The sequence below is a fragment of the Sabethes cyaneus genome, chromosome 2 (assembly GCF_943734655.1).
Source record: "Sabethes cyaneus chromosome 2, idSabCyanKW18_F2, whole genome shotgun sequence".
Taxonomy (NCBI): Eukaryota; Metazoa; Arthropoda; class Insecta; order Diptera; family Culicidae; genus Sabethes; species Sabethes cyaneus.
This window is the reverse complement of record NC_071354.1, coordinates 173,890,329-173,904,749: the sequence shown is the minus strand read 5'-3', so window position 1 is coordinate 173,904,749 and position 14,421 is coordinate 173,890,329. Positions and strand designations below refer to the sequence as shown.

The 14,421-nt window shown below is 37.5% G+C and overlaps 1 protein-coding gene across 1 annotated transcript; it reads left to right on the top strand.

Annotated features, from left to right (window-relative positions):
* The first annotated feature begins 34 nt into the window (after positions 1–34).
* LOC128736369 (ninjurin-2-like) lies at positions 35–12,634 on the top strand. Its single transcript, XM_053830845.1, has 3 exons — positions 35–334; positions 12,049–12,248; positions 12,388–12,634. Exons 1-3 carry the CDS (start codon positions 35–37, stop codon positions 12,632–12,634), a joined length of 747 nt encoding a protein of 248 aa, XP_053686820.1.
* Positions 12,635–14,421: the final 1,787 nt, after the last annotated feature.

Below are 14,421 nucleotides of genomic sequence, written 5' to 3'. Positions count from 1 at the left end.
TCAGTAGACGAAGCACTTGACTAAATTGGCGAAAATGGAAAATAGAAAATACACACGGGAGGAGTTTTTTGACCTGTCGAACGAAAGGTTATTGCAAAATCCTGTTGAAAACAAAACAAATACTAAAAGTTTTAAAGGCCAACCCCTGTTGAATGAAATTGATGGTTCAGAGCTGATTAGCAAACCGGCAGAATTGAGCAGCAGTTCCACGGAACTGGTACGGTACCACTCCGTGGTAGAATTGGATGAAAACGATGACGATTTCGATAGCTGTAAGGATTCCACGGACAATGTTAACCAGCGGCCTAAGATTGGTTGGCATTTAGCCCAACCGGTGAGTGTTAAATTTTGATTAAATTGTTATTGCTTATCTACTAATTAGTGGATGGCTGCTAGATTATTTCCGGAAGCGTAGTCTAAATTTAGATTAAATGGGTTTCCCGCGTAGCAAAGTTGCGCAATAACTTCGTGATAAACATTTGAAAAGGGTCAAATGTAAATAAACTGATTAAGAGTTCGTTTTCCTATACTCCCCCAGCAAAAAATAAAATGGCATTGAATTTATTTGTTTGTCTTCAACCGGGACAAAGATTTTTCCGTTTGAAACGTGTTTTGTTCCTACTAGGAGTAACGTGCATTGCTGTGTTTATCTTGCAATACGCTGAAACTCCCAAAAAGAGTTTTACTTCTGTTAACTTATTATGGTCGTGAAACCTTCTGTAGGACTAAAGTGCTTCAATATTATTATCATTGATTTTTTCATTACATTAGACAATATTTTCGTGACAAAATGACTGTTATAAGTTATTCCGTCCAACTAATTATCCATTTCTACTTTTTATCTAATTCTAATTTCATCTAATTCTGGATTAGTTTTTCATTTGTTTTCATGGTAGGTACGATAATGGTCTAACTAACCAGCCATCGTATATTCGAATTTCGATTGAGAGAGAGACTGTTAGAGTTAATAGGGTCGCAACATTATTCATTAAGACATTTCTGTCGGATGAATTATACAAATAAATAACAAATAACAAATAACATTATTGTCGTGTCATGTCGCAAGTGTCATGCCACTAAAAATCGACTGAAAGTCTGACGAATGGAAACCAGCAGGTCAAATTCCAAAAACGGAATGTAATACCAGGATTTTGTTTTGGTTTTTACCTAGCTCGAGTAAACCAACCCGCAAATTATGGAAAGTATTATGACTTCTTAATACGTTACGGGTTAACATGGCTTACAATTTTATCAAAAAACAGGGATAGTCATTTACTCGGCAATCTCGAATTATATTTTTTTGATTTATTCCAATATCTGTAATGCACCTCCGAAAGTTATCTATACCTATAAATAAGGATTTCTGTCTGTCTGTCTGTCTGTCTGTCTGTCTGTCTGTCTGTCTGTCTGTCTGTCCGTATGTTCCTTATAGAATCGAAAACTACTGAACCAATCGGTGTGAAAATATGCATGTAGAGGTTTTTTGGGGCCAGGAAAGGTTTTAGTGATGGTTAGAAACCCCTCCCCCCATTAAGAGGGGGGGCTCCGATACAAATGAAACACAAATTTCTCCATAACTCGACAACTAATCAAGCAAATAGAACAAAATTTGGCATGTGGGTGTTTTAGGTGACAAGAATTTATTCTATGGTAAATTGAGACCCCTCCCCTCTTTATAAGGGTAATTATAACACCTCTCCTCTTTAAAAGGGGGGGCTTCCATACAAATTTCCTCAGAACTCGAGAACTAATCACGCAAATGGAACCAAATTTGGCATGTGAAGGTTTTCGAGGGCAATAATATTTTCTATAGTAAATTAGGACCCCTCCCCACTTTAAGAGGGGGGGCTCCTGTACCAAAGAAACACAATTTTCCTCATAACTCGAGAAGTAATTAAGCAAATGGAACCAAATTTGGCATGTGAGTGTTTTTGGAGACAAAAATTTTTTCTATGATGAATTGGGACCCCTACCCGTTTTAGGAGGGGGGGATCCTATACACATGAAATACAAATTTCCTCATAACTGAAGAACTAATCAAGCAAATGGAACAAAATTTAGCATGTGAAAAATTTCGAGGGCAAGAATATTTTCTATGGTGAATTAGGACCCCTCCCAACTTTAAGAGGGGGGGCTCCTATACAAACGAAATACAAATTACCTCATAACTCGAGAACTAATCAAGCAAATGGAACAAAATTTGGCATGTGGGTGTTTTTGGAGACATTATTTTTTTCTATGATGAATTGAAACCCCTCCCCACTTTAGGAAGGGGGGCTCCTATACAAAGGAAATGCAAATTTCCTCACAACTCGAGATTTAATCAAGCAAATGGAACCAAATTTGGCATGTGCCAGTTTTCTAGGACATGAATATATTCTATAGTGAATTAGAACCCCTCCCCACTTTAAGAGGGGGGGCTCCTATACAAACGAAATACAAATTTCCTCATAACTCGAGAACTAATCAAGCAAATGGAACCAAATTTGGCATGTGAAAGTATTCGAGCGCAAGAATATTTTCTATGGTGAATTGGGACCACTCCCAACTTTAAGAGGGGGGGCTCCTATACAAACGAAATACAAATTTCCTCATAACTCGAGAACTAATCACGCAAATAGAACCAAATTTGGCACGTGGGTGTTTTTGGAGACAAAAATTTTTTCTATGATGGATCGGGACCCCTACCTACTTTAGGAGGGGGGGCTCCTATACAAATGAAATTCAAATTTCCTCATAACTCGAGAACTAATCAAGCAAATAGAACCAAATTGGGCATGTGGAGGTTTTTGGAGGCAAAAATATTTTCTATGGTGAATTAGGACCCCTCCCAACTTTAAGAGGGGGTGCTTCTACACAAATGAAATACAAATTTCCTCATAATTCGAGAACTAATCAAGCAAATGGAACCATATTTGGCATGTGGGTGTTTTTGGAGGCAACCATTTTTTCTATGATGAATTAGGACCCCTTACCTTTTTAAGAGGGGGGGCTCTCATACAAACGAAATACAAATTTCCTCATAACTCTAGAACTAATCAAGCAAATGGAACCAAATTTATCATGTGGGTGTTTTTGTAGGCAAGAATATTTGCTATGGTATATTTTCTATTGATTTCCCAACTTTAAGAGGGGGGGGGGCTCCTATACAAATGAAAAACAAATTTCCTCATAACTCGAGAACTAATCAAGCAAATGGAACCAAATTTGACATGTAAGTGGTTTTGGACGCAAGATTTTTTTGTATGGTGAATTGAGACCCCTCTCTTCTTTAGAAAGCGAGTTATGGCCCATCTCCCCTTTAAGAGGGTGGGCTTCCATACAAATGAAATGCAAATTTCCTCTTATCTCGAGAACTAATCAATCGAATGGAACCAAATTTGGCATGTGGGAGTTTTAGATGGCAGAAGTTTTTTCTATGGTGAATTACGACCCCTTCCCCTTTTAAGAGGGGAGCTCCCATACAAATGAAATTCAAATTTCCTTATAACTTGAGAACTAATCAAGCAAATGGAACCAAATTTGGCATGTGGGAGATTTTGGAGTCTTGAATTTATTTTACGATAGTTAGAGACCTCTCACCCCTGTGGTAGGGGGATGTGGACTCTCATACAAATAAAACAGAAATTTTTGCGAAACTCAAAAACTAATCGAACTCGAGAAATTCGAGACTCTTCCATAAAACATTAGTCAATACAAGACCACAAAAACTATCTATAGTAACACTAGATCATTCAGGACGAGACGGTCGCGAGTGTTGCCGGTGACCCGCCGTCGGAAGCGCCGCCCACTGGGGGGCTTGCAAAACTTGAGATTGTGACAAAGATCATCCGAGATTCATGATTTATGTACAACACAGGTTAATTTGTGGCAATACGAAGTTTGTCGGGTCAGCTAGTGATTCATAAACGAAGAAACGTAGCAACAAAATTAGAAGTAGAAAGAAGTTGCTGGTTTTTCTTTGGGGACGAAAAACTGACTGTCAGATTTATGCATTTTTTTGTTTTGTATCTAATTCACAAATTCATAATTTTTGAATGGGAAAAACCCTCTATAGCAGATTTGTTTCTAAGCTATCCACAAAAAAAAGTAGCGACTAAAATTGCTTAATTAAAAATTTCACATTCTAACGTATGCTGCAATGTGTTGTTAGAATTTATTGTCTATACCTGGTTTCATAATTTTTGCATAAGCAAAAGTACACAAAAATAACATTTTATTGCCTGAAGTTTTTGGAGCGTCTTAGTAGAATACGAAACCTGAAATTAAATAAAAAGAAAACTTTTCCAATTAAATGCTACTATTTATAGTCATTCGCGATAGATGCCTATTTCGCCTACAAATAGTAGAATTTGATTGGAAATGTTTTCTTTTTCCTTTAATTTCAGGAAACATTTTATTACCAGCTTTCAAAGTTGCCTATTTCAGAAATTTAAACAAGATGTCTTTATAAAATGTCGAAAAATAAATGACAAACACTTGTGTATATATATATGTGTGTTGAACATCGTTTTAAAACTAATATATTAACCTACATGAAACTGAAATAAAAATATGTTTAAAATTAATGAAGTCCGCCATTAGGCCACTTAAAGAAATAAAGAGATTTTCATAAATTTTAACATAAAAATAACTTTTGTTCACGTGTTGTCGTCATAGTTTTTTTGACGTAGGACTACGTCTTACGGCAAGTTTTGAGATAGGGTGTCATTCCAAAAAATCGAAAAATGCGAGCGTCACGAAAATTGAAAGGTTTTGAGCGCTAATAGCTCAGCGGTTTTCCGATCGATTTTCAATATTCTTACACCAATCGATCGGAAAATCTTCTAAGAATTGACCCAAATGAAGAAAAGTATGGATTCTTGATGTTGAACTATTGAAAAATTGAAAATAATGAACCTATGTTTTACCAGAATTCTCGCTTCGTGATTGGTTGGAAGATTCTTTACGATGATCTAAACCTATACCAATTTGATATCTGTGCTTGGGAAGTAAGCCAAAACAAGTGATAAAGTTTCCTCATTTCAACAAGATTTCTTAACACCGCGGTTCAACCTAGACCATTTTGATGTCCTTGCTTGGGAAGTACGCCAGAGAAAGTGACAAAGCCCCCTCGTGCCAACAGATTTCTTACGAACGCGAATAAACCTAGTCCAATCTGATGTCTGTGTTAGGGAAGTGTGCCAGAAAAAATGACACAAGTTCGTTGTCCCAACAGATCGCAAATTCTTTATTGCGTGACGATTAAACCTCGGCGAATTTGATATCTGTGTTGGAAAAATGTGCTACAGCTGTAGTGTTCGGTTATAATACGGCTCTATATGATTAATACGCATGCTTGCCGTTTCATTAGAAGTGTAGTGAAAAGATGTGCTGTTGATAAAATAGGATTGAATTAGTAAAATCCCTTCAACGTGGGAAACCATGGATAATAAAAACAATCTCTAATTTTAGTAAGGTAGCAGGAAAGTAATAGTTTGTGTTCTTGATTTTGTTAAATTGTTTTCAAATGCACAATCTTTTGAGAATTGAACGTATGTAATGTTACTACTTTGATAAATGTTACATACAACGCATATAGCATGTATATATATTGCATATAGCATGTATACTATAGTTACTATATATATTGACAAATTTGAGTAAAAACTGCCGGCGTGTCGCTACCTGCTACGATGGTGAAAAAAACGAAAACAAATGTCAGATGCGGTACATTTCATAAAAAAATTTCAGCAGATTTAATTTTTAACTGGTTTTCGATTGAAAACTTTACTAAATTTTTATCAGGTTTTGTAAGAAATTTGCTATTTTACAAGTTATTTTAAAAACACTTTTAAAATAGTGAATTGAAAGAGCATAAATTTGAAGAATACTGTAAAAGTTAGTGTGGCGACTTAACTAATCCAACACAGCAGTGATCCTAAAACGGTTTTTGCATATTATTGGAATGTTTTTCTACTTTACAAGATCCTTATGCCTGTTTTGTATCGGTTCAAGTCAAAGTTCTGGTGATTCGAATATCTTTCAGTCTCATCGAACCAAGTTGCTCCGGCACTATATGAAAATATGAATTTTCTCTTTAGTTATCCTGTATCTTGCTTGCAATAGCCTGGTTTATATTAATTTCACAAAAAACAAGTTTTTTACCACTCAAGCATGTGGATTTTTATAATTTAGCGTGATTTGTAACCTGTTTGTTGTCGCATAAATATGCAAAAACATTATTTTCTCGTATATACTGTAAACAAACCATTGACAAAGTATATATCAAAAATAAAGTACTCAATTTTCTTACATTTTACAATAATAATTTTACTTGTACATTGTTTCACTACATTAAAAAAATTAAAAAAGTGAACTTTTTTCCAATTCTTCAAGCAAACTGTCAACTTTCTCACCGTTCGGCTAGTTCCAAAGAGCACCACCGTCAGCGCATAAGTTTCTGTCGAACAGGTCAATAGTTCGGCGGATACAAAAATCGGGAGCCAAATAAACGTCAAAAGCGGAGCCAAACGTTTTTCAAAATTCGAATTGTGGGACTAATGTTAATAAACACACTTTATTTTAATAGAACTAGTCATTTTCAACACCCACTAGCGATTATTTTCCGTAAAAACCTCCACATTTCTCCATAATTTCAAATTTAATTTCAAAAATCAGAGTTGCCAATTCGCCTGGTTTTCTATCCGCCGAACTATATATATAGTAACTATAATGTATACATGAAGAATCGAATGATTACAAGCATGAATACATGCTACTATCACTACAAAGAGACTTACGTAGTCCTACGTCACCTATATATGCGGTCGTGTCTTGTACACAACCCCTCTGATTTTTATAGTGTGGCTAAAAGTACCAAGTGTGGTGCTTCAAAATACGATTAAAAAATTTTCTGAAAGTTCTGAAGTTAAGACTCAAATTAAGCTCGAGTTTTGATTTTCATGCAAAAATAATTGTCTTAACGAGCGCCAGATAGAAAATAGTTTAATTTTTCTTTTTCGTTTTTCATGTCTGACGCTCTTCAGATATTTTTTCAGTTCAGATATACATAGTACATATACATGTATATTACAAAATTAAAATAACGCATGCAAATTAGATACTCATAGAAAAACTTTGCGGTCAATGATTTTGTTCTAGTTGTCCTTTTTCTTCAAAAGCAAAAAAGGAAAATTCGTAATTTTCCTGAATTCTTGCTTTTGAAAAATGATAACACTTGAACGTTGTGATAATAGTATCAAAATGTCAGAAGTCTATTTTGAACAAACTTTTCTGCCAATTCAAAAAAAATCGTATACGTGGCTCTGAAGCTCCAAAAGCGACGGCAACAGAAGGTAAACAGGAACAGAATTGTAATTTAGCAGTTAGTTTGGTGTAATATAAATTGACTACAGTAAAAAGCATTTTTATTGTGGAACATTCGTTTTGTGTAAAGAATAAATTATTGTTTTATTTTTCAGCAAGAGAAGCCTACAGCCCCTGCATTACCAGGTAAGGATACTAATTCAATGCATCTATTTTCATTAGGATTATACTTATTTTAAAAAAAGCTGTTCTCCAAAGTTAGAATTAAACTTGCGTGTTAGCAATTAAGGCCTTAAGGCCAAGCCAGCGCACACTAGAGAGAGAAAAAAGACGAAGCAAAATTCTCAATGAGAATGCGATTTTATTAGATAGTTTTGAATTCTCAACTGTAGTGACATATCATATCAAGTACGGGTTTTACACACAATGATGTATTCGAAACTATTTTGTAGCGTTATTCAAGAAATATTTAAGATTTTCAAAATGCTATTTTCTCGATCGCACCAACGCTGTTTGATGCTTGCGCTGCTTCGGCCTTAATCGCTTCCACCGTTTCCACTGTATTTTAAATTGCATAACCAAAGGCGAAAAGGGCGTGCACGAATTTGAACAGCAAAGTAGTTTCTCTCAGGTTTGTACCTACTAGGGTAGAGGATCCATATTTCACCATGAGCCATATTTCGCCAATTTGATGAATCCAAAGCCTTTTTGCATATTTTTGGTAGATTTAAAAGAAATTATTTGACAAATTGGTAAAATTGATGTCCTCAAATATGCAAAAAGCAGAGGTGGCATCGCTAACCGAAATTTTAGCTTCGCTAACAGCTAAACCGCTAATTCAAAACGTTAGCTTCGATAACCGCTAACCGCTAAATGAACCAAAAATTCAGCGGAAGCTAACGCTAACCGCTAAATTTGTTAGCACCACAAATTTAGTAATACATTTTAAAAAACCAATTTTGGAAAAAAGAAAATCTTCATTGCAAAGGTATAAAAAAAATATACACTGGAAAAACATGAAATAATTTCGTAAAAAAATTGCAGACATTCACAAAAAAATGTTTTGAAGAACATTACCACATTTAAAATGGATGAAATGAAATTACGAGTATTTCCATGAGGCAGGACATAGTTTTTTTCTGTGGAAATTTTTTTAAAGATTTTTCCATACAATATTTTTTCTTTATTGCCAAAAAAATTTACTTACATTTTCATTTAAAAATTGTTGCTCTACCACACATTTGGTTCCTGAGATATGAATTGTCAGTAGTACAGGAATTCTCCGAATAAGGCGATGCGTGATGCTGTTCGCCCATCAGCTATCTATCGATCAACAAAACTGATTCTTGGTATATTATTAGAGCCCGGTATGAGCTTGTTAACTATCAAAAACCAAATAAATTGACTAACAGGAAACTAAGAAAATGCAGTGGGCATGTAGCACCACTCACCGCCTAATTTAGGGGACTGCTGTCTATGAATATCTTAGGAATTCGACCTTTTTGGTCATCACTCAGAAATAACAAAATAACACTATCATGAAATTTTAATCCCTTACAAGCACGCATTGGTCAGTTTGTGAAACAAGAATAAGAAATAAAAAATTATTTTGAAAATTTAAGTTTGTTATGGAGTTTTTCGCTACCACGGAACCTTTTGTGAAAAACTTGCGAAATATGGCTTCTGGCGAAATATGGATCCTCTACCCTACTACAGCTTGCCTGAAAAATCCGCAAATCGTGGTAATCTTGACGGTGGTTGAACCAAACCATAAAAAATAAGCACATAGATGATTAGAGCAATTTAATATTTGAAAATTTACCAAACCGATTGTTTTCCATAAAAAACATGCTATAAAACTGTTATTTTGACGAGACACAAAGCAAAGGACCTAAACTTAACCCTCTGGTGTCCACGGCCTCCGCTAGATATTCAATATCTTTTCACGACAGTACCTGTTTTTCTTTTTCTTTTTCTTATGACTTGACAACACTTTGGCCTGCTCCAGTTTTTGTTTTCATAACCTTTCGGTGTGCGCAAAAACAGTTATAGAACTTTAAACTTGTAAAAACCAGGAAAACAGCAAAATTAATTATTTTGTGTTTCTATTGACGATACAACTTCAATCAAATCCTGAAATCCGAATATCGTTCGCAGTACCTAACGCACGTACATGGCAAGGGTGCGTATGTCCTCCGTAAGCAGCGTCATAGCTTCAAGTTCTTAAAAAACTACTGGTCTAATAATGGATTTGTACATCGTCAGCTTCGTACGGCGGCGCATGCTTCTTGACCGTAGTGTTTGCGCAGGACAAAGTAGGCTCAATTTGCCGCTTGAATGCGCCGCTGGACCTCCTTACTAGTGTTGTTGTACGAGGCCACCAACGATCCCAAATACACGAACTCATCTACCATTTCTAGTTCGTCGTCGTCAAGTCAACAGTTACCGTCGGTGGGAGGCACGCGTTTCCTTCCTTTAAGCCTCTTCCTTTCATGAATTTGGTCATCGATGCATTTAGTTTTAGCCCCATCTTCCTAGACTCCGCTTTCAGTCTGCCGTAAATTGCCTTCACCGTCGCAAAGTTTCTGGCTATGAAAGTTAATGTTACCCTTGGTAAAAATCGTGCCTCTCGTTTCGATACCCGCTCGTCGAATAACCCCCTCGAGAGCGATATTAAACAGTCTGCTGCAGGATAAGCCGTCATCTTGTCTCCACCCTCGCCGCCGGATTGAAGAGTGTCCCCGAAATGCACACGAAACGCATCACTCGATGCAATGTAACTCTGATCAGTCACGTCAGTTTATCAGGAAAACAGTGCATTATATGCTATAGCTGGTCTCGATCGACTGTATCGTATGCTGCTTTGAAATATATAAAGATGATGCGTGGACACGCTGTACTCCCGACATTTCTGCAGGATCTGTCGGATGGTAAATCTAGGTCTGGTCAGTTATTGTGCGAGCTCCCACGAAACCCGCCTGGTAATTCCTTACGAAACCTTGAGCTATCGATGGCTGCTGGAGTAAGAGGATCTGATATAGTACCTTGTAGGCGGCGTTCGTGTTATGCAGCGATAGTTTCAGCAATCGAGCCGATCACCCTTTTGTAAATGGGACTAACCACTCCTTCCAATCATTCCTCCGGTAGCTTCTTCTCAACCCAAATAACCAAGTGTAGAGTCGTTGCCAGCGTTTGTCTGTCATGTTTATAAAGCTCTGCCGGTAGGTGGTCCTTACTAGCGGCTCGGTTGGTTTTCAGCAACCCGATTTCTCGGTTGACTTGTTGGAGATCAGATGCTGGGACATCACTATCTTCTATGCGCTGCTACTTCGCCATTGCATTGAGGTGTTCATCGAAGAACTGTTTCCACCTGTTGACCACCTAGCACTCGTTTGTGATTAGATTCCCTATATCATCCTTGCACATGTCAGGTTTCGATGTGTAGCGTTTGCGAGCTGGGTTTACCTTCTCGTAAAACTTGCGCGTGTCATTTGCTCGAAACAGTTGTTCTAATTCTTCACGAGCTCTGTCCTCTTTTTAACGCTTTTTGCTCCTCCGGATCCTGCTTAATTGGTTTCTTGCTCGTCGGTAATTGACCAAGTTCTTCCTAGTGACAATCCTTTTTCCAACTAAATTTTTTTCTCTCCACCGCTTGTTGGGTTCTTCGCCTAGTGCCTCTCAGATGACCAAGCGTATTCTGTCTCAACCGTCTTCGAGGTTTAAACCACAAAACTTCTCACAAGAAGACAGTGCCTCATCCAATATTCGCGCGTAGTTCTCGGCAGATTGCGGGTTATCTAGCTCCTGATGTTCAGCCAGAGAGGACGGCTTTGACGTGTCTAGTATACGGTTGACAGTTTTGATCGCACGTTTACTGTTACCACGTGATGGTTAGAGTCGTTATCCGCACCCCTTTTGGAACATATGTTTATGATGTTAGAAAAAAACCGGCCATCCATGAAATCTTGGTCAATCTGGTGCATCGTACGTTGGCCAGGTGATCTCCAGGGGGCTTAGGGGATAACTTTGTGTAGGAAATTTGGTTAAGTCCTCTTTAAAACCACTCCTCTTTGGATGAGTCAAAGTTCATGATGATGTTTTATAGCAAAGCGCCAATGCGATTAACTGCACTTTCGCTAACCTTTTTCCACAAATGCGCAAGTGAGTACATTTTCTGTTCAATGAAGGTGAAATTAGTCGTCATCAATTTTGCAAATTTCAAAAGCAGTTCTTTTGTTTGAAACAAAAGTTTTGTTCACAAAAATATATTCGCTGTGTTGAGATTGACAAGAAAAATGCCGTGAATACATTTCTATAAACTGAACCCCGCTTTTGAGCCCAAAAACTGCTGCCGAAATTGGACTCTCCGACGAAAAGTTGATGACTGCTAGTTTCCCTTTAAATAAAATTTGAATATTGATAAAGAATTGTGCTCGACTGTAATCCAAAATATACAGCTTTGTTTAAATAATTTTGAGTTATGTTAAATTATATAATATTATAATAAATTTCGACATTCTATTTTATTAAAGCTCCAATACCTGTCATCCCACCTAATCGACAAGATGCACAGAATACGGTAAGGTTGATGAAGGTTTTCGCTTGCTAATTTTGTCTCAAAATTGATCCGGCAATGTTTTAATATAAAATTTACGTTTCGTTCAAGGTAATTTGCTCTAATAGTAATAGTAAGAGATCTTCCAACAGTCCTACCCGCATTATAAGCAGATATAATTTTAGGAACTCTCCAACTTTGTACAGAAGAAATCGATCGCTCAAGGTATGATGGACCTGGCCTTGGTGTCAGCTAACACCAACCAACTCCGTTACGTGATAGACATCGGCCAGAGGCATCCGTATTTCTACACCAGTATGGCCCTAATCATCACGAGTTTAGTGATGCAGTTAATCGTTGGCCTTGCACTAATCTACAACAGCCGGTAGGTACTGTTGACCGCGAAAAAGTGCGCAACTTTCCGCTAGCAAATTGATCTATTAATTATATCTAGATTAAAAATCGTTTCGGGCGGCCGAAAAACAATGTATCTATTAAGGCATGATTCTGTTTTCTCTGCGCAGGTTTAACATAAGAAAGAAACGAGAGATGCAATCTGCCGATCGCATCAACGATCTGTCCGTGATCGGAGTGTTTTTGATCACACTTGTCAACGTATTTATCTCGACGTTCAATGGATCAAACTCAGACCTTTACTCAGCAGAAGCAACTGCAGTGTCAAGCGATGTGACGAATTCTGCGCTAAATATGGCAGACCCACAGAATGGAACCATTTCCAGTATGCCTGCTAACGGTGTCGATGGAATATGAACGACCTCCGCACGTTTCACATCACAAGCAGTGGAAAACGTTCGTCGCTTATTCATTTGTTATATCTGCAAATCTCCTAAAATAAAGGAAACATGCAAAGCTGCGCGTGTGGTGTGGCTTGACATTTATGATCTAAATCGCAGTATTCACTGCGTTATGTTGCTCTACGAACCATTCGAAATAAAAACATAGTAGTCGCAGTTGACTGTCAACTAGTAGATATTAATAAAAATTTGCGAATAAAAAACTTGATTCGGCTGTTAAATTCAAAATTTTAGTGAACCATATCCAAATGAATTGTTCCTGCTCGGCTCGTGATTGTCCCCACATTCGGTACATCCGTCGGTTGCTAGAGTCTACCGAGATAGATCAGCTGAAGACGGAAGAAGATATGACCGCTACCGGATGGAAGTATTATTTACCCCATGCTAGGAAGGCTGCCACCTACGTAGTAACGACTTTGCAGATCATCTTCTACTTCTGGTTCTCTATGACCAAGGCCGCTCTACAAATGTGGCTTTGTGTGCTCAACTCCAACAGGTTGGTTTGTTGCGTTAAAGAACAATGTCCCATCATCGTCGTCGTCGTCACAGAGAATTGAATTAATTCATATTTTTGTTCCGTGTGCCGCCATGTAGCTTTTTCTGGTTGGGATTTTTGGCATTTACCAGCGCACTGATCTGCTCGTTGCCGCAGGTTCGCGCACAGCCGCTGTCATTGGAAAATGGTTTATTTGCGGAAGATGAAACTACTGCGATGCAGCATGGACCGGATACGGCGCTTATGGAAATTCGTCAACTATAATGTACCACTGTGTTTGCAGTTACTTCCTTTTCAAGTAGATGTAATGCATCTTCGGAACAGAGATAGGTATTTTGATTACAAATTACAATTCTTTAAAAAAATTACCATAAAATATGTACAAACAAAAATAATTGATAATCCAAACTGAGAATCTCTGTTCGTAAGATCAATATTAGTGATTAGTCTAGACTATTCAATTGGCTCGCTCCTACGAACATTACCTGTTGAACTTGTTTACTGATGCAGGACACGACTATGAGTGCACTGTTTCCACACACTTTTTGTACCTTTCGAATTTTCCACACATTTCGCAACGTGGCTGATTCGAAGGTAACGGAATTAAATTGAAAGACGCAGACGGAAAAGACGTCCTCTAATTTTCGGCTGCTCCTTCATCCGAGAAAACATTTATCATAATTTGCTGCGATTTGATCTACAGCGGCGAACAATCGAATGCACCAATGGAAAACTCATTTCCAATTCTTCATCGGACCCAAACAGTTACGAAATTCGATGCTCGCCGGCGTCGTCGGTGTGGTTGACATTGAAACTAGTTCACAGTGAACTGGAAGGAAACATGGATTAAAACTCAAAAGAAGGCGGTTCATGATTGTACGGGCAACATTGACAGCGCGAGCTTTGCTGCATGCGCCACCTTAAAAAATTCATTACAGGAAAATGACAATAAAATATTTTCTAAAACGAACCAAATAATTATTTTTATCTTGAAACACGGTAAAAGAAGAAGATTTATGTTTTCTGCTAAATAATAATCCGGCGGTGCAACGGTGATAGGAGTAAATTTCTCCAACCAAGAACAGTGATTTCTTGCCAGTGACTTGATCTTGATAGAACTCTGAGTGAATTTCACGCCATCAGAAGGTACAATCGCATTTAACATTCTGTAGGCATCTGTAGATTGCAGTGAAATAGCCGTAAGAAATAATAAATAGAACTTAGAATAGAACGCCTGTGGCGGTATT